General features: G+C 42.4%; 2 protein-coding genes across 7 annotated transcripts in view; both read left to right on the forward strand.

The window, feature by feature from the left end:
- The window catches only part of NEK3 (NIMA-related kinase 3), a 23,877-nt gene extending 12,751 nt beyond the window's left edge, over positions 1-11,126 (forward strand). Inside the window, exons 11-16 of one of the 3 annotated variants that reach the window (XM_010835660.1) lie at positions 1,949-1,995; positions 5,868-5,970; positions 6,686-6,802; positions 7,080-7,214; positions 9,479-9,544; positions 10,041-11,126. In XM_010835660.1, the coding sequence (XP_010833962.1) occupies positions 1,949-1,995; positions 5,868-5,970; positions 6,686-6,802; positions 7,080-7,214; positions 9,479-9,544; positions 10,041-10,084 (512 nt within the window). In that variant the 3' untranslated portion in view covers positions 10,085-11,126. Of the gene's footprint in view, positions 1-1,948; positions 1,996-5,867; positions 5,971-6,685; positions 6,803-7,079; positions 7,215-9,478; positions 9,637-10,040 lie in introns of all 3 variants that reach the window. The other 2 variants (XM_010835658.1, XM_010835659.1) reach the window with 2 other exon arrangements.
- Positions 11,127-15,047: 3,921 nt separating this feature from the next.
- The window catches only part of LOC104985471 (serine/threonine-protein kinase Nek5-like), a 62,268-nt gene continuing 53,461 nt past the window's right edge, over positions 15,048-23,854 (forward strand). For all 4 annotated transcript variants that reach the window (XM_010835661.1, XM_010835663.1, XM_010835662.1 and 1 more), the window contains exons 1-2: positions 15,048-15,123; positions 19,126-19,264. In XM_010835661.1, the coding sequence (XP_010833963.1) occupies positions 19,148-19,264 (117 nt within the window). In that variant the 5' untranslated portion in view covers positions 15,048-15,123; positions 19,126-19,147. The remainder of the gene's footprint in view (positions 15,124-19,125; positions 19,265-23,854) is intronic.

Raw genomic sequence — 23,854 nt, forward strand, 5'->3', positions numbered from 1 at the left:
GGTCATGTATGGATGTGAGAGTTGGACTGTGAAGAAAGCTGAGTGCCAAAGAATTGATGCTTTTGAACTGTGGGGTTGGAGAAGACTCTTGAGAGTCCCTTGGACTGCAAGGAGATCCAACCTGTCCATTCTGAAGGAGATCAGCCCTGGCATTTCTTTGGAAGGAATGATGCTAAAGCTGAAACTCCAGTACTTTGGCCACCTCATGCGAAGAGTTGACTCATTGGAAAAGACCCTGATGCTGGGAGGGGTTGGGGGCAGGAGGAGAAGGGGATGACAGAGGATGAGATGGCTGGATGGCATCACTGACTCAATGGACGTGAGTCTGGGTGAACTCCGGGAGTTGGTGATGGACAGGGAGGCCTGGCGTGCTGCGATTCATGGGGTCTCAAAGAGTTGGACATGCCTGATCGACTGAGCTGATAGTCAATCCTGAGCAAATTTCACATGTAATTTATTATGTCTTGGAAGTTGTCATCTCTTTTTTCAAAGTTATTTTTGTTCCTTTTCCTTTGACATCAGTGACTCAGATCTTCCATCTGAAGAAATCTAACAATGACCAGAATAAGAAAGAAGAATTAAGATGAGTAAAAGGTCACCCACTGTAGGGAGGTGTTTTAAAACCTCCATTATTAGTGCCTGTTCAGTACTCTTGCCTGGAAAATCCCATGGATGGAGGAGCCTGGTAGGCTGCAGTCCATAGGGTCTCTAAGAGTCAGACATGACTGAGCGACTTCACTTTCACTTTTCACTTTCATGCATTGGAGAAGGAAATGGCAACCCACTCCAGTGTTCTTGCCTGCAGAGTCCCAGGGACGGGGAAGCCTAGTGGGCTGCCGTCTCGGGTCGCACAGAGTCAGACACGACTGAAGTGACTTAGCAGCATCTTAGTGTTCTATACCACAAAAGAAACATTTTTATTTATTTTTTAAGTTTTTTTTTTAAAATTTAAGTGTAGTTGATTTACCATGTCCTGTTGGTTTCAACAGAAACTTTTCTAAACTATACTATTTTCTTAAAGTTAAATTTTAAATGTTCCTTTTGTAAGAACTTTTCTCCTTTATGTAAGAGGTAGCCACTTACCTTTGCTTCAGCAGTTTGTTTTAGTGTTTATTTTATTTTATGTACCATTTCATAACTTTGGTTCACATCCCAGGAGAGTGGGAAATTAGTTTTAAAATACTGGGCAACAGAAACACCAAAAACAATCTAAGGAAAGTTTCAAGATAGGAAAGTGTAGTCTTACAATTTCTAAAAAAAGAGTAAGCCAGTGGGGAGGGCCACCATGTCCAGAGCACATGTCGGGTGGCATCTCCATCGAGAATGTAGACAGACATCAGAACAATGAAGGCTGGGTGAGGGTAGGGAGCGTGTCAAGGTGCTCCCTGTTGTAGCCTCAGTACCATCATCATAGATGCTCAGTAGCAATTGCTTAAAATGCTGAATAAATGGGGAAACACGGACCCCAGGCTCTGGCAGCAGAAAATCAGGCAAGAGCCCTCCTCACCCAAGGGGTGGGTTGCAGGGGTTTTCCCTGACTGCTGCTGGCTCCTCGTCAGGGAATAAGCAGCTGGCTTTGGGAGGGTTAGCTATTCCACCTGCTATAATAGCTGTCAGGAAAATCACAGACAGGTAGCTCTTGTGCTAAAGATGATAAGGACCTTTCGAGTATGTAGAGTGTCTTACCTCCTGATGCCTAAATGGGTCGGCATAAATGAATTAGAGATGTCTTAACTTTCAGATGTTCACAGTCAGAATAAAACGGCAGAAATAATCTCTTTAACAGCTGAGGTGTGTTACTAGGTGATTAAAGCTTGATATCACTATACAGGCTCATGCTTCGGTTCTTTGACTTTAAAAACTTCCTTTTGTCTCTCAAGCTTTATGCAAATCACATTAGAAGCCTTTTTTGTGTTTTCTTTTTACCTTCTGTTTTCTCTTTGAGCAGATCCCAGCAGAACCAGAATAACTTTGGAAAATGAAGCAAGCACAGTGGTAAGTGCTTTAAAGGTAAATTTCCTGGTACTTTCCTGGCAGTCCAGGGCCTTCTAATGCAAGGGATGTGGGTTTAATCCCTGGCCTGGGAACAAAGATCCCACATGCCTGTGGCCAAAAAACTAAAACAGAAAACAAAAGCAAAATTGTAATAAACTCAATAAAGACTAAAAACGGTCCACATCAAAAAAAAAATCTTTAAAAAAAAGTTAAATTTCTGAAACTGTCTACTGGGATACCTGGCATCATTGGGTGCTATGAGATATTGGAAGTCTGTTGCCTGGTCCCTGGGTTCAGAGGTTTTTTGTCTTTGGGCCTGTGAAATAATTGACGGCTGTTTTCTGTGTTGCCAACCAAGCCACTTTAGACCAGCATTTATTTTATTTTGTTTTTTCGTTTCTAATCATTGATGATAAGTGGTTTCAATCTAGATGTTGAAAAGTTGTTGCTGAACGAAAAGACACCGGGATTCTTGGTCTCTAGAGGAGAAGAATTCAACCCAGGGCCAGAGATGAGGCTTGATCACTTAGAGCTTTTGTGTAATAAAGTTTTATTAAAGTATAAAGGAGATAGAGAAAGCTTCTGACATGGGCATCAGAAGGGGGCGGACAGAGTATCCCCCTGCTAGTCTTCAGCTAGATGTTATATAGTCACTAACAGTCTGTTAATGAGAGAAAGGAATGTCTTAAAACTCAGAATGGCACCAGGCCCCTCACGCATAAGATGCATTTTGGGATAATCTTGGCACCAAATGGTTCATCCTGGGCCATTAAATGATTAACTTGAATCTTGTAGAAGAACAGATTACCATACAAATAGTTAAGTTTACATAGATTAGGGGAACAATATCTGAGTATAACATGCTGGTGTGTCAAGTAGGTTCTGAGCCTTGAGGTGGAACTGACTTGAAGACAGAGTCTGGGGTAAATGCATAGCACATTAGCATAGCTTAAGACAAGCATTTCCATAAGGAAAAGGCATTGGTTAACTCAAGGTTTGAGAATCGATAACTTCAGGTGAAACCAGGTATCATTATGGCAACACAGTATTTTAAGAGAAACCTCCTTTTAAGTTTGTATAGAGAAGAAAAAAATATGGGATAGTTTGTTTCCTCCTGCCCCTTAAGGGAGATAAAAATGTCTGACACTTGCAGGTTATTTCCTCTGTTTGGAGACCCCTGGCCTTCCTGCCTGTTACCCTCTCAATGTGAACCAACTTAGCGCTGCTTACAGTCATGAAAGTCTTGTTTAAGCCTTGGTTGGTTGGTTTCCTTGTGGTAATATATATGTAACATACAATTTATCATTTCAGCCATTTTAAGCATAGAATTTAATGACATTAATTACATTCGCAATACGTTTTCATTATCCCAAACAGCAACCCATTGAACAGTAACTATCCATTCCTCCCTACCCTGACTCCCACCTCAGGCCCTGATAACCTCTTTTCTGCTTTCTGTCTCTGTGAAAGAAACATTATTTGCTTATTCTAGATATTTCAGATAAGTGGAATCATGCAATATTTGTCCTTTTGTGTCTGGCCTCTTTTGCTTAGCTTAATATTTTTAAGGTTCATGCGTGTTACGGCCTGTATCAGAATTTCCTTCCTTTTTATGACTAAATAATATGTAGATCGCTAATGTGATCTGGGAAGGATTGAAGGCAGAAAGAGAAGAAGGCAACAGGATGAGATGGTTGGATGGCATCACCCATGCAAAGGACATAAACTTGGGCAAACTGGGAGATGGTGAGGGCCAGGGAAGCCTGGCCAGCTGCGGTGCATGTGGTCACGTAGAGTCGTACATGACTTAGTGACTGAACAACAACAATGTGGTCTTGACATTTTTCTGTTCAAAACCTTTTAGTGCCTCCCCATTCTCCCTGATAGCTCAGTTAGTAAAGAATCTGCCTGCAGTGCAGGAGACCCCAGTCGATTCCTGAGTTGGGAAGATCCGCTGGAGAAGGGATAGGCTACCTACTCCAGTATTCTTGGGCTTCCTTTGAGACTCAGCTGGTAAAGAATCCGCCTGCAATGCAGGAGACCTGGGTTTAATCCCTGGGTTGGGTAGATCCCTGGAGAAGGGAACAGTTACCCACTCCAGTATTCTGGCCTGGAGAATTCCATGGACTGTATAGTCCATGGGGTCGCAAAGAGTCCAACATGACTGAGTGACTTTCACTTCACTCACTATTATCCCATGAATTGAGTGGACATTTTTTTAGCCTGGTTTTTACAATCCTGTTAATCTTGTTTGGCCTTAAGCATCTGTGCCCTTTTACATGTTAGCTGCAGTTAAGTCATGAATAGTAACAGCCAATCCACTTCTAGTTGCCACACCTACCCCAGTAACTCATGTCCTATTGATAATTTTTTCTTTCTTCATCATTTTGACCCACCTTTTTTAACTCCCAAAGGAAAAGATGTAGTAACAACAAGCAATTCTGTTTATGGAATATACTAGTAATTAAACTTGTAAATTTTTGAGTGAACCTTTAGGTTGTAAATAAATAACACCATACCCCATTATGTTGCTACAAATGGACTATATTCTGCCCCTGTGTTTTTTTTATTTGTGTAATATCTGTTTATTTCCAGCTTTACTGAGGCCTAATTTATATGCAATAAAAGTTACTCATTTTTAGCATGCAATTTGATGAATTTTGGAGATTGTATGTGGTCATATAACCAGCACCACAATCAAGATGTAGAAATCCCATCCCCTGGTTGAAAATGCATTTAATGCACCTAACCTACCAAACTTCCTAACTTAGCTTAATATACCTTACATGTGCTCAGAACACTTCCATTAGCCTCTAGTTGGGCAAAATCGTCTAACACAAAGCCTATTTTATAATAAAGTGCTGACTATGTCGTGTCAACATGAGATAGTCATGTTGAATTTTGAATTCAGCATGAACTGAATTGAATGATGAACTGAAAGTGGAAACCAGAGGCTGTCTGGGTGCAGAACGGCTATAAGTGTATTGTTTACTGTTTACTCTGTGATCACATGGCTGAGTGGGAGCTTCAGCTCTCTGCCAGCACCCAGCATCACAAGAGAGTATCATATGGCGTATTGCTAACCTGGGGAAAGATCAACATTCGTTATTTGACATACAGCTTCTGCTGAGTGTTTATCATTTTCACACCATCATAAAGTGAAAAAAATCATAAATTAGACCATCATAAGTCAAGGACCATCTGTAAAGTAATTTTATGTGTACATACATGCTCAGTCGCTCTGTCATGTCCAACTCTTTGCAATCCTGTGGACTGTAGCCTGCCAAACTCCTCTGTCCATGGGATTCTCCAGGCAAGAATACTGGAGTGGGTTGGTTGCCATGCCCTCCTCCAGGGGATTTTCCTGATCCATGGATTAGGGGATCTTCCTGATCCAGGGATTGAACCTGCATCTCCTGCATTGCAGGCAGATTCTTTACTGCTGAGCCAAATCCCCAAAGTAACTTTATAAAATATTTCATTTTGGTATTTCCATCCTGAGAAGCCCACTGTAGCAAATCATACTGAAATTTTTCAGTGCTTGTTTTCTCTATAAACACCTCTCAAATATTTGTCATTTTTATATATCTTCTTCATATTTGCAATGACTGGTATTAATGGCTATTAAGGTATATGACTTAATATACATATATGTATGCCTATGTATGTACATATATATGGTTTTTAATATACACACAGATAATGTATGATGTTATAGCTCTTAATGTACATATGTGTATGAAGTTCTGTGGTTGTTAATGTTTAATTCATTTGTCTTTAAAGTTTAAGCAGTTGTTTATCTCTACTTGTTTACCTTTTTTTTGGTAGCAATTCAAGAATATCTTAATCTTTATTTTAAATTTCTTTTAAAGCAAAGGGAGGAACCAGGTGGAAAGTGTAGCCACACTGACTTAGAAAGCATTCATAAAAATTTGGTTGAAAGTGCACTGAGGAGAGTAAACAGAGAGGAGAAAGGTAAGTTATTCAAATTCTAATCATTGTATAGGTGGGAAACTGGGGATATAGAAGGAATACCAGTTTCTGCCTTACTAGGTCAAAGATATCATAAGCAAGTAGACATTTATGTTTGCTTATCCAGTAATTTATTTAATGTTACAGAGATATTTTATTTACCTATTAAAAGATAAAATTGTATTTATTAATAAGAGCCTTCAGAAAAAAGCATTAATAATGTTTGTCGTGCTCTTTACCATAAAAAGCACAGCGTACAGGGACTTACCTGGTGGTCCAGTGGTTAAGACGTCTAAGGCAGGTGACGCAGGTTCTATCCCTGGTCAGGGAATGGAGGTCCCACATGCTGTGGGGCATGGCCAAGTGTTTTAAAGAGCGAAGCATACAGTGTGTGCCTGTAAGCCCTCTTGGGCCTTTATTCTTATATATTGTGTAATATGTGAGTATATACATAATATTTGTTTAAATTCACTTTAATGATTAGCTTTACCTTTCCATTTGGATTTTTTCATTCCCTTTACTACTTAAGAGTCAGACACGACTGAGCGACTGAACTGAACTTAGCCTTGGAAGGGTGTTAGATCCGAATTTGAAAGAGAAAAGAAGTGCTTCTGTAGTGTTGTTAGAAAAATTGTGTGTGGATATAGATGAATAATATAGAAGAATCTATAATAATATAGAAGAATATGCTCAGCAGTTCTTCTTTACACTTTAAAAGCCAGGTCACCAGGTCCTCTCAGGCGGCAGTGGGAGAAACACGTACCCGGTACAGCTCTTAGAGCTTTGGAAAACGCATCCATCCTCACCTCCAGTTCAACGGCAGAAGACGACAGAGGTGAGTAGTCAGATTGAATCCTATTATGTTATCATAGAACATTCTCTAATCGCTGTTTATTGAGCTAGAGTTATGTTTTTTTAATGTCACCCTTTGAAGGGTATTTGGCGTCACACATGAGAGTGTGTGTATTTCACTTATACAGGCAAGTGAAACAGATTTATGTAGAGAGTTAATTAGTTTCGCTTGAAATATGGGCTTTAATATAATCTAGAAGATATTATATGCTGGAAATCTTTTTTACTTGACACGAATTTTTTTGTCTTTTCCCAACTAGGTGGTTCTGTAATAAAGTACAGTGAAAACAATACCCGTAAGCAGTGGCTCAAGGAGACCCCTGAAACCCTGTTGAACATCCTTAAGAATGCTGACCTCAGCTTGGCCTTTCAAACATACACAATATATAGACCAGGTGATTCATGTCTGTTACATAATTGTGTAAACCCTTTGATTTAAAAAAAAAATTATATATGTAACATAGAAGTTTCCATCTTAGCCGTTTTTAAGTGTACAGTTCGGGAGCACAGAGTACATTCACACTGTGCAGCCATCACCACGGTCCATCTCCAGAACTTTTCCAAAACGGAGACTCTGTACCCATTAGATGATTCCCTGTTCCCCGCTCCCAGAAACCCTTCGATCTTAAAGTTATAAAATATTTCGGAGCATTGTCTTTTCTGATTTCCTTGACTCTTTTCTAGCCAGTTTGATGCATAATTAAAATTTCCTATAGTGCTTCGTTCCTTCTGTTTGCTCATTTGTTTGCTTGTTTTAATATTTCTATTTATTTTATTTGGCTGTGCCAAGTCTTAGTTGTGGCACGTGGGATCTAGTTCTCCCATCAGGGATCGGACCCAGGCCCCCTGCATTGGAAACATGGATTCTTAGCCACTGGACCGCAGGGAAGTCCCTGTTTGCTTATTTTAATAATCACGTAGCCACTTTGAGGGTGGTCCATTTTTATCATGCAAATACACCCTGCTTTCTTGGCTCTGCAGTTCAGACTCCATCCTGGTAAACTGAGGAACTTCAAGATTTCTTTGGTTCTGTACTTGAATTGTTATATTGAATAGAACACAGAAAAAGGTGAACAATTAGGATTTAATTTTTTTTTATTGTTTCAACAGACATTTTCACTACAGTTATACAGCGTAACATTTTATGATACTACCCTTAGGAATCTAGGCCAAAGGACTATATTAAGGGTGTGTACGTTGGGGGTGCATGTGTGTGTAATTTTCACAATGCAGTTACTAAAGCCATCTTGCTTGGTTTAAGATCTAAGATAAATTGTGCCAAGTAGAGCATGTCATGGTGTGACAAGTCTCAACTCTACGTATTATAACAGATTCACTTTATTGTTTATGTGGTCAGTGTTTATTGAGAGCCTAACACATACTACGGAGAAGGCAATGGCACCCCACTCCAGTACTCTTGCCTGGAGAATCCCATGGATGGAGGAGCCTGGTGGGCTGCAGACCATGGGGTCGCTAAGAGTTGGACACAACTGAGCGACTTCACTTTCACTTTTCACTTTCATGCATTGGAGAAGTAAATGGCAACCCACTCCAGTGTTCTTGCCTGGAGAATCCCAGGGACAGGGGAGCCTGGTGGGCTGCCGTCTATGGGGTCGCACAGAGTCGGACACGACTGAAGCGACTTAGCAGCAGCAGCAGCAACATATACTAAGTTAAGATTTAAGATTTTTTTTAAAAAAAGAATATAATTCCTTCCCTGAGAGAATTTGTAATTTGGGGGACCAGCAAACAAGCAGAGCATTGTAAAGCTGTGTGTCACATGTTCTGATAGAGCTGTGTGAAGACAGTTATGGGCCCCAAGGAGAGGTGGGTGCCTGGGAGGCAGGTGTTAAGCAAGGCTAATGATTGCACTTTTATTTTATTTTGTTGGCATGCGGACTCTTAGTTCCCTGACTAGGGATTGGACCCTGGAAAGTCCTAAGCACTGAATGTTTAGGGAATTCCCAATGATTGACTTTCATTTTAGCAGTATAGGTCCCAGATTTTGTCTCTGGTCCAATGATAAAGTTTTTGTCATTTCAGGAAAGTTACTATATAAAAAAGGCATTACAGCTCTATTGTGAAAGGATTTTTATAGAGACTGAACCCACATTTAGGCTATTGTTTTATAAGCAAAAACCTGAAAGTAATTATAATACCATCTGGAAAAACTTTTTTATAGTGTGCATATGCCCTTAACTCCCTAATTTTATTTCCCTCCATTAGGAAAACTTGAGGGAGAGGGAAGAGCTCAAAGGAAAAACAGACAACTGTTATCCAGCTGTCCAAAGACAACTTTTAATGCTTTAATATGGGTTCATAAACTGGCTTCCATGGTGACTCAGTGGTAAAGAACCCACCCATCAATGCAGGAGACTTGGGTTCGATCCCTGGGTTGGGAAAATCCCCTGGAGGAGGAAATGGCAACCCACTTCAGTATTCTTGCCTGGAAAATCCTATGGACTGAGGAGCCTGGCAGGCTACACTCCATGGGGTCACCAAGTCAGATGAGACTGAACACACATGCATAGAAAACCTCAGAGCACGGAAGTGCTCTCAATTACCCAACAAACCTTTGGAGGAATTTAATGCAAAAATATGCATGAAATAAATAAAGACAGCTTAACTTGGCATAATTTCTGTTAATATTCCTCTGAAGGCGCAGAAGGATTCTTGAAAGGCCCCCTGTCTGAGGAAACAGAAGCATCGGACGATGTTGATGGAGGTTGGGATTCTGTCATTTTGGATCCAGAGAGACTTGAACCTGGGCTGGATGAGGAGGATACGTATGTGAAGTACCCAGACAGTTGGCAGTGTGTGCGCGTGTTCATTTAAGTTGTACCTTAATAATTCCTGGTTTAGTAGGAGCTGGTTATGTTACTTTACATCATAAATGAATGTTTATATCTTGATCGTCTATCTGGCACAGGTAATGTGCTACGGTATTTTCATAGAATTCTTGACTGAGCTGTGTGTTTATAATCAGCTTGGACTTATTTTTTAGTAGACAAGATTTTATATTGAAACATTTAGAGAAACAATGATAGAAGTGAACCTTTGGAAGGCTAACCGTTTTTTTTTTTCCTCTGTTCAGTTTCATTATGAAGTTCATTTTTCAAAAATGTCAGTATTGGTATGGTGGTATTCTGTTTTGATCCCATCAACAAATATTTACTGTGCTTCTTAAATGGAAGCTTAATATCCAAATTGTTTTTTCACAGGGACTTTGAGGAAGACGACAGTGCCGACTGGGTATCAGAACTGAAGCAGCGAACTGACTGGCAAGGAGTATCTGATGGATAACGCCCAACGGAATATTCATTAGTCACCCGGAGGGGATGTTTAACAGGAGGAATTGATATTTGAATAATACTTAACTCATGGAATACGTATTTTCCTTTGGAAACAGAGTGAACAGAGGGAAACTGAATATTTAAAATTATTCCTGGTTAGTAAGATAGGGTATAACAAAATCTAGGTTTTTGAATTCAGAGGAGAATGCATAGCACAATGGGTCTGAGGTTTAGGCTTTGCAGTCAGAACAGATGTTGAATGCTACCACCTACTGCTTGCGTGGTTTTGAGAAATTACTTAACCTCTTTGAGACTGAATTTCCTCAACTACAAAATGATGATAACAATGCCTACCTCATATGGGTGCTGACCTTAGACCATCACGACAGCCCATAACATTATTTGCATTGTTATGATTTCTGCTTTATTACCTTGTTATGATTTATTACTATGTAGCTCTTTTTATATCTTCTAAAATTTTTGAGGATCTAAATATATTTAATTATAACATCATAAATGTGTGTTTTTCTATAAGACCTATTTCTGGGTAGTCATCAATCATCTTCAGTGATCACCCGCTGTCATTAAATACAGCTTCTCACAGGATGTACGAAAGAGCCCAGATCGGAGGATCAGCCATGGGAAGAGTGGGGTAAGGTACAGATCTGGCCAGTAGTTGGTGGTCCTGTATACAAGAAAGGAATGGGGCCAAAGGTAAGGGGTCCATACAGGAAGTAGCAGGAAGCCAGAGTGTTGTGGAACTCATGGAGGGGGCAGGACCCCAACATGCATGGGTCACCGTGACACATGTGTTCTGGGGCGTGTCATTTCATGCTGTGATGCTTTAGTGAGGGGAGAAGACTTTACTAAAGAAACTGACTCTTTCCAGGGGCCCACATAGGCAATTATGAGAATAGCATCAGCCTTGCCTGGTGTACGGAACAGTGTTCAAGTCAACATAGTGGGAGAGAGTTGTGAGACTACAGTAGGATCATTAATAAAGATCTGCTGAAATATGGGATACATCTATCTTTTAAAGAGTTAAATATATTTTTTTAATCTTAATGTACAAAAACTGGTATAGACCTCACCCCCACCCCCCCTCCATTATTTGTACTCAGACATTTAGCTGTTCTTGGTCTACCAGGGTCTCCAGTGTCAGTTACTAATGTTCCATTTCCATGTTCTGGTCACTCTGAGTGAGTCACTAAGTTCAGCCTATATTCAAGCACTGCTAAGTCGCTTCAGTCGTGTCCGACTCTGTGCGACCCCATAGACGGCAGCCCACTAGGCTCCCCCGTCCCTGGGATTCTCCAGGCAAGAACACTGGAGTGGGTTGCCATTTCCTTCTCCAATGCATGAAAGTGAAAAGTCAAAGTGAAGTTGCTCAGTCGTGTCCGACTCTTAGCGACCCCATGGACTGCAGCCCACCAGGCTTCTCTGTCCATGGGATTTTCCAGGCAGGAGTACTGGAGTGGGGTGTCATTGACAGGAATTAAGCCCCACCTCCTGAAGAGGGTGGATAATCCAATACTAAGTCATTTGCTTTGTGGCTTGATTTGTTCTAACTTTGGCCATTAGGAATTGTTTCAGGTTGACGCCTATGTCCCTTTGACATGCCCTCATCCTTTTTGTGTTTTGAGCAACTCCTTACTTTCTGGCACTACAAGAAGATGGTCATCTAGTACCTTCTCTGCCTCAGCCCCAGAATCAGCCATTTCTCTGAGGAGCGCTGGTTCCTTTCATGGGTTTAGAAACCAGGATCTGGGTTCTGGGTGTGATGTCACTGCTTCTAGTCCCTCTAAGCAGACAGAGCTAGGAAATACATGTATATACATCCCGTACGTGACAGTCTCTGGTGGTCTAGTGGTTAGGATTCGGCACTCTTATCGCCGAAGCCTGGGTTAATTTCCCTGTCTTGAGGCTTCCCTGGTGCCTCAGAAGGTAAACAATCCACCTGCAATGCAGGAGACCTAGGGTCAATCCCTGGGTTAGAAAGATCCACTGGAGAAGGGAATGGCAACCCACTCCAGTATTCTGGTCTGGAGAATCCCATGGACAGAGGAGCCTGGTGGGCTACAGTCCTTGAGGTCGCAAAGAGCTGGACACAGCAACTAACACTTTCACGCATATCCAGAGGTGATTTCTGTATCTCTCAATCTGTATTTTTTTTTTTTAAGCTCAATATGGGTTTGTTCTTACTGATGTCTTGGATTCTGATTCAATACCACTGGGGTCATTCTAATCTTTCCCTTCCCTTCCCCACTCCCCTTTCTGTATCTTCTCTTTGACAGTGAGAAACTTGGCTTGTACCATCCACCATCCACTTACTTAGTTGTTCAACTCCAGTATGCATATAAAGCAGTTTCCAAATTGTTAACCCTCACCCCTGGAAAGAACAATTTACCAACTAAAATACAAAGTTTATGTCTTGCTCCTATTGTCTTTAGCCTTACACTTTCTAGTCAAAACACCATTTCCCAGAATGACTTATGTTAGCTCTTGTTAGCTCTTTTTTTTTTAATCACTATCTTGAAGACTATCAGCCAGACTTGCCTGTGAGTTTCCAGGAGATTCCAGTGGAAGCTTGGGTCAACAGTGACCTGATGCAGGGCCAAGGGCACTGAATACAATAGACCTGGGAGCTGCTGGCATGAGTCCTTTTGAAGGAGGTCACCATTAACCCTAACTGGGGGTAAGGAGGCCAAACTACAGGGAGGGAATACAGCCCCACCCATCAATAGAAAATTGGATTAAAGATTTACTGAGCAAGGCCCTGCCCATCAGACCAAGACCCAGATTGCCCCTCAGCCAGTCCCTCCCTTCAAGAAGCTTCCACAAGCCCCTTATCCAGGGGCAGACAGAATGAAAATCACAATCATAGAAAACTAACCAAACTAATTATATGGATCACAGCCTTGACTAACTCAGTGAAACTATGAGCCATGCCATGTGGAACACTCAAGATGGACAGGTCATGGTGGAGAGTTCTGAAAAAACATGGTCCACTGGAGAAAGGAATGGCAAACCATTTCAGTATTCTTGGCTTGAGAACCCCATGAACAGTATGAAAAGGCAAAAAGATGTGACACTGAAAGATGAACTCCCCAGGTCATCCAGTGCCCAATATGGTACTAGAGAAGACTGGAGAAATAGCTCCAGAAAGAATGAAGAGCCTGAGCCAAAGCAAAAACCATGCCCAGTTGTGGATATGACTGGTAATGGAAGTACAGTCTGATGCTATAAAGAACAGTATTGCATAGGAACCTGGAATGTTAGGTCCATAAATCAAGGTAAATTCAGTTCAGTTCAGTTCAGTTGCTTAGTCGTGTCTGACTCTTTGCCACCCTATGGACTACAGCACGCCAGGCTTCTGTGTCCATAAACAACTCCCAGAGCTTGCTCAAAATCATGTCCATGATGATGCCATGATGCCATCCAACCATCTCATCCTCTGTCATCCCCTTCTCCTCCCACATTCAATCCTTCCCAGCATCAGGGTCTTTTCCATTGACTCAGTTCTTATCAGGTTGCAAAGGAATTGGATTTTCAGTGTCAGCATCATCTTTCCAATGAATATTCAGGACTGATTTCCTTTAGGATGGACTGGTTGGATCTCCTTGCAGTCCAAGGGACTCTCAAGAGTCTTCGTCAACACCACAGTTCAAAAGCATCAATTTTTCAGTGCTCAGCTTTCTTTATAGTCCAACTCTCACATCCATACATGACTACTGGAAAAACTATAGCTTTGGCTAGACGGACCTTTGTTGGCAAAGTAATGTCTCTGCTTTTTAATATGCTGTCTAGGTTGGTCATAACTTTCCTTCCAAGGAGTAAGTGTCTTCTAATTTCATGGCTGCAATCACCATCTGCAGTGATTTTGGAGCCCCCCAAAATAAAGTCTGTCACTGTTTCCACTGTTTCCCCATCTATTTGCCATGAAGTGATGGGACGACATGCCATGATCTTTGTTTTCTGAATGTTGAGCTTTAAGTCAACTTTTTCACTCTCCTCTTTCACTTTCATCAAGAGGCTTTTTAGTTCCTCTTCACTTTCTGCCATAAGGGTGGTGTCATCTGCATATATGAAGTTATTGATAATTCTTCCGGCAATCTTGATTCCAGCTTGTGCTTCATCCAGCCCAGCATTTTGCATGATGTACTCTGCATATGAGTTAAATAAGTAGGGTGACAATATACAGGCTTGACGTACTCCTTTCCTGATTTGGAATCAGTCTGTTGTTCCATGTCGAGTTCTAACTGTTGCTTCCTGACCTGCATACAGATTCTCAGGAGGCAGGTCAGGTGGTCTGGTATTCCCATCTCTTTCAGAATTTCCCACAGTTTGCTGTGACTCACACAGTCAAAGGCTTTAGCATAGTCAATGAAGCATAAGTAGATGTTTTTCTGGAATTCTCTTGCTTTTTCAATGATCCAATGGATGTTGGCAATTTGATCTCTGGTTCCTCTGCTTTTCTAAATCCACCTTGAACATCTGGAAGTTCTTGGTTCACATACTATTGAAGCTTCACTTGGAGAATTTTGAGCATTACTTTGCTAGCGTGTGAGATGAGTGCAATTGTGCGGTACTTGGAGCATTCTTTGGCATTGCCTTTCTTTGGGATTGGAATGAAAACTGACCTTTTCCAGTCCTGTGGCCACTGCTGAGTTTTCCAAATCCCGCTCAATTCTAAAACTGGGGAAAATTCAATTGTAAAACTACCTTCCTTGCTCGGTTGTTGCAAAGTATAGAGATAATACATGCAAAGCATCTGGTACACCTTCAGCGAGCGGGAGCCGAATGCTTGCGGAGTGTTTGCAGAGGAGTCCGGACCTAAAGCAACCGAGCAAATTCCCCGGCCCCCAGCCCTCTTCCGGGTGGACCTTGTAGGCGCTCCCGCCCCGCGCCCCGCCCGTCCCGCGCGCAGCTCCGCCCCTGCAGCCCTCCCGGAGGCGCCTCGGCCCGGGGAGCCCTGCTCCACGCAGGACGCTTATCTCGCTCCGCGAAGCAGGTAAGCAACAGACGGCGCCCTCAGTCTGGACCCGGAGCTGCCCCCCAGGGCTCCGGGAGCCCGGGGAAGGGTGGAGCCCCCGCCTGGGAAGGCGCGCTCTTTGGGGAAGCTGCCTCGGTCCCGAGCCGCGTCGGTCTCCATGGCAACGCGCGGCGCTCCGGGCTCCTGGCTCCTGGCTCCTCGGAGGTCTGCAGCCCTCCAGCCCGCCGCCACCCGGAGTGTTCCTAACGGAGCGAGATTTTCCCATCACCCCGAAACTTACGGGTTTCCACCCGCTGGTGCCTCCTGGGCGGGCGCCTCTCGGTCGCTCAGTTCCCACGCTGGTGGCTTTAAGTTCCCATTCCGCGTTCGCCTCCCTCAACACTGGGCCCTCAGGTGTCCCCAGCGTCCCCTGGCTGCGGAGCTGGCTCCCACTCTATACCCCTAATCGTCCCCTCTTCCTACACTGACACAGTTTACTCAGAAACATAACCTGTCTGCTCACTCAGTTTTTGAAAATCAGCATGATGCCCTAACTGTAGTCGTGTGTGTGTGTGTGTGTGTGTGTGTGTGTGTGTGTGAGTCCCCACGGACTATAACTCTCCAGGCTCCTTGCCATTCCCTTCTCCAGGGGATCTTCCCAATCAGGGATCAACCCAGGTTTCTGGCATTGCGGGCAGAATCTTTGCCTTCTGAGACACAAAGAAAGTAGTGGCTGCTGCTGCTGCTGCTAAGTCGCTTCAGTCGTGTCGGACTCTGTGCGACCCCATAGACGGCAGCCCACCAGGCTCCACCGTCCCTGGGATTCTCCAGGCAAGAACACTGGAGTGGGTTGCCATTTCTTTCTCCAGTGCGTGAAAGTGAAAAGTGAAAGCAAAGTCGCTCAGTCGTGTCAAACTCTTCCGGACCCCATGGACCACAGCCTACCAGGCTCCTCCATCCATGGGATTCTCCAGGCAAGAGTACTGGAGTGGGTTGCCGTTGCCTTCTCCTAAGTAGTGGCTACCATAGTCTAATGGGAAAAAGGAACAGTTTACCCAAAGCCCCCAAGGCTGGAGGCTGGCAGAGGGGTGCCAGACCAGGCAGCTTTCAGGGAGGTGGGAGGTGATCAGAGCCAAGTCCTGGGCCTCCAGGACCTGCCAAAGACAGTTCAGAAACAACCCTATGGGGCTCCCCTGTGGCTCAGTGGCCTGCCAACGCAGGAGAGGGATTGGTCCGTCTGAAACAGGAGAGAAAGGAGCAGGGCACAACTTTTGAAAGAATGACATAGCCCAAGGATACAACATAAACCATTTAGAATCGAATGGAACCAAGATGGCAGACAAGACTAGACCTTGATCCTCTATCAGCAAGTGAAATGATACACCCAGAGGTGCCATGATAGTTCCAAGGCACCGTCAAAAGACCAAGGAGTGGGTGATGGCCCCAATCCTGGAAATCTCTGCCCCTTCCCCAAAATAGTTGGAATAATCCTCCCACTTATTAGCATATGAAATTACCCAACCTGTAAAAGCTAACCATGCCACACTTCACAGCCACATTTGTCCTCTGTGATGGCCCACACTCTGTGGAGTGTGCTTCTCTCTGAATCTGAATAAATCCACTTCTTACCTGTTACTTTGTCTCTCACTGAATTCTTTCAGCGATAAGGCATCAAGAACCTGAGCTACATTAGGTCCTGAAACCAGGTACTGTGGGTTTTGGCTGGGTTTGAGTCCCAGCCACATGGGTTTGAGTCTTAATTGGAGGTAAACGATTTCACCTCCTTGGCCCTGGAGGATCCCACATGCTGGGGAGCAGTCAAAACCCGTCAGTCAGAACCTCTGAGCCTGTGCTCTAGAGCCCCGGGAACTGCAAGTACTGAAGCTCAGATGCCCTGGAGCCTGTGCTCGGCAACGAGAGGCCACTGTAATGAGAGGCTTGTGCACTGCCCCTGTAGAGTGGCCACTGCACTCTGCAACTAGAGAAAAGCCCATGCAGCACCAAAGACCCAGCACAGCCACAATAAATAAAATTTTTTTAAAAAGAAAAGAAACCGGAAGGGAATCACTGGCCCATCTTTTTGCCCACGGACTATTGAGGGTGTGTCTGTGTTATAAGCACAGTGTTTCCCAAGAGATTAGTAGAGGAGAAGGGATCACCCCACTTACTACCCAGGGGGAATTCACCTTCCCCTCTCAAGAAGCCAGGATCCTGGGCTGAGGATGACAAACCCAAACCAAAGGAGCTTAAGTGCAAAAGGAATTTCAGGCCTTATATTAAAAACTGAAGATAACTGACCCAGCAGGCGTGGATGGGGCTTTTGGGTCCTCTTGCCATCCTGAATCTTATCAGATTAATCTAAATGCCATAGTGCCTGTCTTTATTATCAAGTCTATATTTCAGTCTGTCACTGGTTGGTACTACTACACTAGAAGAAGTAGTGAGGCAGCAGGGAGTCACCTGACAAGGACAGCCCAAACTTTTAGATCTCTGCTCCCAGGAGCAGTCTGGCCAATGGAGGAATGATTTTTCCAAAAAGATGAACAGTTCTTGGTAAATATCTGAGCAAAACAAGGTCCAATCAAGCCTCAATTGACACGTAGTTGCATTCCCTGAAAATTCAGTATTAATTAAAATTGCTCTAAACGTATTTTGCATTTAGATGTAAAATAGTTTGGTAGTAGCCACAGACAATTATAAACCGATTTCCACGCACACGAATGTGTTCGGAGACGTTCTAAAGTGGTGAGGCTGCTGGATAATCCTTTACTATGCAGGGCCATCCCTTGCATCACAGAATCTTTGTATCTCAGACCTTGTGTGTGTGTGCTCAGTCGTGTCCGACTCTTTGCGACCCTGTGGACTGTATCCCGCTATCCTCCTCTGTCCCTGGAATTTTCCAGGCAAGATTACTGGAATGTGTTGCCATTTCCTACTCCAGGGGATCCTCCCGACCCAGGAATTGAACCCACATCTTCTGTGTCTCCTGCATTGGTAGGTGGATTCTTTATCACTGAGCCACCTGGGAAGTCCTATCTCAGACCTTGCTGTGCTTTGCTTAGCCATTCAGTTGGGTCTGACTCTTTTCGACCCCATGGACTGTAGCTCGCCAGGCTCCTCTGTCCATGGAATTCTCCAGGCCAGAATTCTGGAGTGGGTAGCCTTTCCCTTCTCCAGGGGCTCTTCCCAACCCAGGGATCAAACCCAGGTCTCCTGCATTGCAGGCGGGTTCTTTACTGTCTAAGCCACCAGGGAAGCCAATGGCTTCAAAATGAGGTAGTATCTGCCTCTCCCATCTCTGGGAACAGGAAAAACTCTGGAAGTTTCCAAAATGTCCCATAGGGGACAGTGCTTCCCCTTTGAGAACTGCTGCTGCTGCTGCTAAGTCGCTTCAGTCGTGTCCGACTCTGTGCGACCCCATAGACGGCAGCCCACCAGGCTCCACCGTCCCTGGGATTCTCCAGGCAAGAACACTGGAGTGGGTTGCCATTTCCTTCTCCAATGCATGAAAGTGAAAAGTGAAAGTGAAGTCGCTCAGTCATATCTGACTCTTAGCGACCCCAAGGACTGCAGCCTACCAGGCTCCTCCGTCCATAGGATTTTCCAGACAAGAGTACTGGAGTGGGGTGCCATTGCCCCTTTGAGAAAGGCAACTGTAAAACCACACAAGCAGAAGCTCTGTGCTTCCTAGAGGTGCCAAGATCAGGATATTATGTTTTCTTTCTCAGAATAAACTTGAAAAACAGGAATTGTTATTTCCATTTTAGAAATTAGGAAAGTGAGGTTTTATGAAGTTAAGTAACTTGCCCAAGATCACCACACTAGGTTGTATCAAAGGAGAGCTGTAGCCCAAGTCTGACCTCCGGGCCTGCTAAGAGGCTCCGTCTCACTTTGGTCGTTTTACCTGTAGCCACAAGGAAAGTTAGATGAGTTAGTCTTGGCAAAATTAGAATCAAAGTTTTAGCAAAACAAGTTTTGTTACATTGTAGTGGTCAATTTTCTGACTTTATGTTCAATAAAGCTCCATTGCTCTCATTTCAGGTAACTCCATGTATTGGAGACCATGGATCAATATGACATGATTAAAGCCATTGGCGAAGGTGCCTTTGGGAAAGCATACTTGGCCCAAAGGAAATCGGATAGCGAGCACTGTGTTATAAAAGAGATCAATTTTGAAAAGGTAAAGTTAAGAAGTTGCAATTCCTGTTCATTTTCAGTGCTATATTCAGCTGGCTTTTAATCCAATTTGTCAAGGAAACACATCTTTTTCTTTTTTTAACAAGTATGAGTGAATTGACTTTTGTTTGTTCAGTCTTCTAAATCCATTGTCCAGACAGCAACCAGTGATCTTGTTTTTATTTTAAAATTTTATTTTTTGGCTGCAACTGTCATCATGAGGGATCATGATGGATAATTTCCCCCACCGGGAATTGAACCCATGCCTCCTGCAGTGTAAGCAGAGTCTTAACCACTGGACCAACAGGGAAGTTTGAAATGTTTTTTTTTTTTCCAAAAGAAAAGAAAAAACAATGTTATCACCCTGTCTACTATAGTACTCCTTACAGTGATAACATCTTTTAATATCCTATGGCATGTCTATGGGAGGCCCCACCTCCCTCGCTCTGACTTCTCTATTTTGCATAAGGGTGGCGCATCTCCTCTGTCACTCCTAATATAGGTCACCTCCACAAGGAGACCTTCCCCAAACATCCTATCTAAGACAACTCCCTGACTTTAATCACTCCTTATTACAGCAGCCTGGTTTATTTTCTCAGTAGCATTTACAATGATCTGGGATTACTCTGTTCATTTATTTCTTATCTGTCTCCTCCAGCATGCAGAACCATGCCGGCACATAATATTGCTCAAGAATATTGCTCAAAAATATTAATGAAATGCATTGAAGGAATGGAAGGAAACCATATATTATTATTAATCTGGTATTTTTGGAGAATAATTAAATATATTTAATTTAAGAGGAATTATTTTGGCTAAATTCCCTAGAAACTTTTGCTAATTAAGAAAATAGTACGTGTAGAATGGCCACCTGATGTGAACAGCGGATCACTGGAAAAGAGGGCGTCTGCCTTCATTCTCTCCCTGATGCTGGGAAAGATAGAGGGTAGAAGGAGAAGAGGGTATCAGAGGACGAGATGAATGGATGGCATCACCGATGCAATGGACGTGAACTTGGGCAAACTTTGGGAGATGGTGAGGGACAGGGAGGCCTAGTGTGCTGCAGTCCATGGGGTCACAAAGAGTCGGACATGACTGGGCAACTGAACAACGTGTGTAGAATGATGCAATTTTTGTAAAAATATATGCATTCTCTCTGTATATAGGTATGTATATTCCCACAGATATATTCCCATAGGTATAAGAAACATACTAGATAGTTTTATCTAGGTGGAATGTGGGGTTATGAGTAATTTTTGCCTTGTGCTTTTGTATCAATTCACTCTGCAGATTAGTTTTGACAGTCCTCTGATTTGTTCACAAATTCCATTTCAACCTCCTCTTCACATCCTCTTCTTTTTTCCTACATACAGATCCCTCCCACTCCAGCCTCTGTGCTTGCCCAAGGGGCTCTTTCTTCCAAGAAGGTTTTTGCCCTCCCAACAAGACTTGACTTGTTCAGGGCTGAGCCCTAGGAGAGTTTCCAGGACTTTCCCACTCTAAGTAATCTCTCTTTGTCAACTCCATAGATTTTATTCATAATGCTGTTATGATACTGAATGTGTTCTACTTTGCTGTGCTTTAGCTGTTTATTTTGTACCTTCTCCTCCAAACATTATGCTCTTTGCAGGCAGAATCCGTGTCTTTTTCATCTTGATATTCCAAACAGCAGCTAAGAATGCTTCGCACCAGCAGCGGTTCAGTAAATCCTTATTGGGTTGATAATTCAATGCATAGACACTTGCAGGCCTTCTAGCTCTGTTGTTAAGCTGGTACACACTTTGTCGTTGCTGTTCAGTTGCTCAGTTGTGTCTGACTCTTTGCGACCCAATGAACTGCAGCACGCCAGGCTTCCCTGTCCTTCACTATATCCTGGAGTTTGCTCAAACTCATGTTCAGTAAGTCGATGATGCCATCCAACCATCTCATCCTCTGTTGCCCCCTTCTCTTCTTGCCTTCAGTGGATCTTTTCCAATGAGTTGGCTTTTCAGGTGGCCAAAGTATTGGAGCTTCAGGTTTAGCATCAGTCCTTCCAATGAATATTCAGGGTTTTTTCTTTTAGGATTGACTAATTTGATCTCCTTGCAGTCCAAGGGACTCTCAAGAGTCTTTTCCAGCACTACAGTTCGAAAGCATCAATTCTTTGACCCTCAGCCTTCTGTATGGTCCAACTCTCACATCCATACATGACTACTGAAAAAAACCATAGCTTTGACTATACATTCTTTTGTCAGCAAAGTCTCTGCTTTTTAATATGCTGTCTAGATTTGTCATAGTTTTTCTTCCAAGGAGCAAGCGTCTTAGAAATTATCAGTTCAGTTCAGTTGCTCAGTCGTGTCCGACTCTTTGTGACCTCATGAACTGTGATGCCATCCAACCATTTCATCCTCTGTTGTCCCCTTCTCCTCCCACCTTCAATCTTTCCCAGCATCAGGGTCTTTTCAAATGAGTCGGCTCTTTACATCAGGTGGCCAGAGTATTGGAGTTTCAGTGTCAGCGTCAGTCCTTCCAAGGAATATTCAGGACTGATTTCCTTTAAGATTGACTGTTTGGATCTCCTTGCAGTGCAAGGGACTCTCAAGAATCTTCTCCAACACCACAGTTGAAAAGCATCAATTCTTCGGTGTCAAAAGCACCAGTGTTAAAAATTATAAAACCATTTAAATTCTAAGTAAAGAAAAAGCCATGTGGGAGGTGAATCCGCTATAGAAATATATATTAATCTCTCTCATTCTTTAGTATATAATTAAACAAACTGACTTTATATATTTCTAATAGAGCACTGAATTTTTTCACTCATGAAGACCCTAGTCTCCATGCTGTAAATAAGTAGAATTTATATGAGGGAGGCTGTTGTTATCATTGTTTTCCTGTATCTCTTTGTGTTATCAAATTTGCCTGGCAACATCTGTGTCAGAGAATTAATATTTCTTACTTCTTCCTTTCTACCCTATTGTAGTTTTTCATTCTTATCTAGAAAAATTTACATGTCTTCTCAGCTCTCCAGCACCTCTCCATGAAATGAACTCATTTTCTCTTATCATCCTACCATTATCAAGCATATTCTTTTATATCTTGCCTTCAAAAATGTATCCTTTTTATTGTGAATATTAAAATATTCATTGAAGAAATTTTGAAAAAACTGTAGGGAAAAATAAGACTATTTAGAGGAAAATAAAAAATCACAACCACTGTCTTTATCACTGTTAACATTATGGTGAACTTCTCTCTAGGCTACTTTTAATGCATAAATGTACCTTATAAGTTACTAGACTATATTAGAATGATTGATGTCATGTTGGATATACTGTTTTATATCACCTTTTACCCTTAGTATATTGTAAACATTTTCTCATTTCAATGTTTTCATGTAATAAAATGTTCTCATGCAGTAACATCAAATGTGTACAGTAGTAGTGGACACCTAGCGCAAGCCATGTTATCGCAGGTGTTTCACTTGTACTAATCTATTTAATCCTCACAACAACCCTAAAAGGTGGATCTCACTATCCTCATTGTTCAGGTGAAAGGGGTGGGGCTCAATGAGGCTAAGTGATTTGCTTACTGACCAGCACACACACACACACACACACACACACACACACACACACACACACACACACACGTCGCTCAGTCGTGTCCAACTCTTGGCGACCCCATGGATTGTAGCCCACCAGGCTGCTCGGTCCATGGGATTTTCCAGGCATGAATACTGGAGTGGGTTGCCGTTTCCTTCAGACCCTTCTAACTCTTCCCCTGCTCTTTCTGCTGTAACACTGTTCTTCCCTGGATTGTTGATGACTGCATAGTGTGACATTAGGTTCAAAATATTGTACCATAATTTATCTAACTCTTTTTCTATTTTCAGATAATTATATTGCTTGATTTTTTTGCTATGACTAAATAGCATTTAATATATAGAAGAAGTTACTTTTCTTAAGCAAACTGTGTATTCATGTTTATCTACATGTACATTAAATAAAAAGGTCTAACAATTTACAGCAATTACTTTTAAGGAATCAATACGAAGGAGAGAGGGAAGTTTTAACTTTCATCTTATTCACTTCTATCTGACTTAAAATGTTTTTTCAAACCATAAGTATATATTGTTAATTGAAAACTAGTAATAAAAAACCTAATAGTAAAGCACTGTAATGAAGGCTTTTGTATGAGAACACTTGGGCACATACGTTTCTGATTATTTTCTTTGGATAAATTTCTAGAAGCATTAATAAGTTAAAGATAGGAGCATTTTAAAGTCTCTTTTAGACATTAAAAAGTTGTTTTCCTGGAAAGATTTTTATCATCTTATATAAATATTTACCCAAGAAATATATGAGTGCCATTTTCTGCTTTCTGGTTAACTATGGGTATTAACATGCTTTTGTCTTCACCAATTTCACAGATGAAACATTATATTAAATTTTGTTTTAGTCTTTTTTCTTCTGATTACTGAGTGAGGTTGAATCTTTCTATTTCTGAGCCATTTTTAACTTTTATTTTTTTGAGAGTTGTCTAGTCATGTATTTTCCCATATTTCTATTGGCATACATAGTTGCTTTTTTTTTTGTTTGCCAGAACTCCTTAAATGTTA

This window comes from Bison bison, unplaced genomic scaffold (genome assembly GCF_000754665.1).
Source record: "Bison bison bison isolate TAMUID 2011002044 unplaced genomic scaffold, Bison_UMD1.0 scf7180017864048, whole genome shotgun sequence".
NCBI lineage: Eukaryota > Metazoa > Chordata > Mammalia > Artiodactyla > Bovidae > Bison > Bison bison.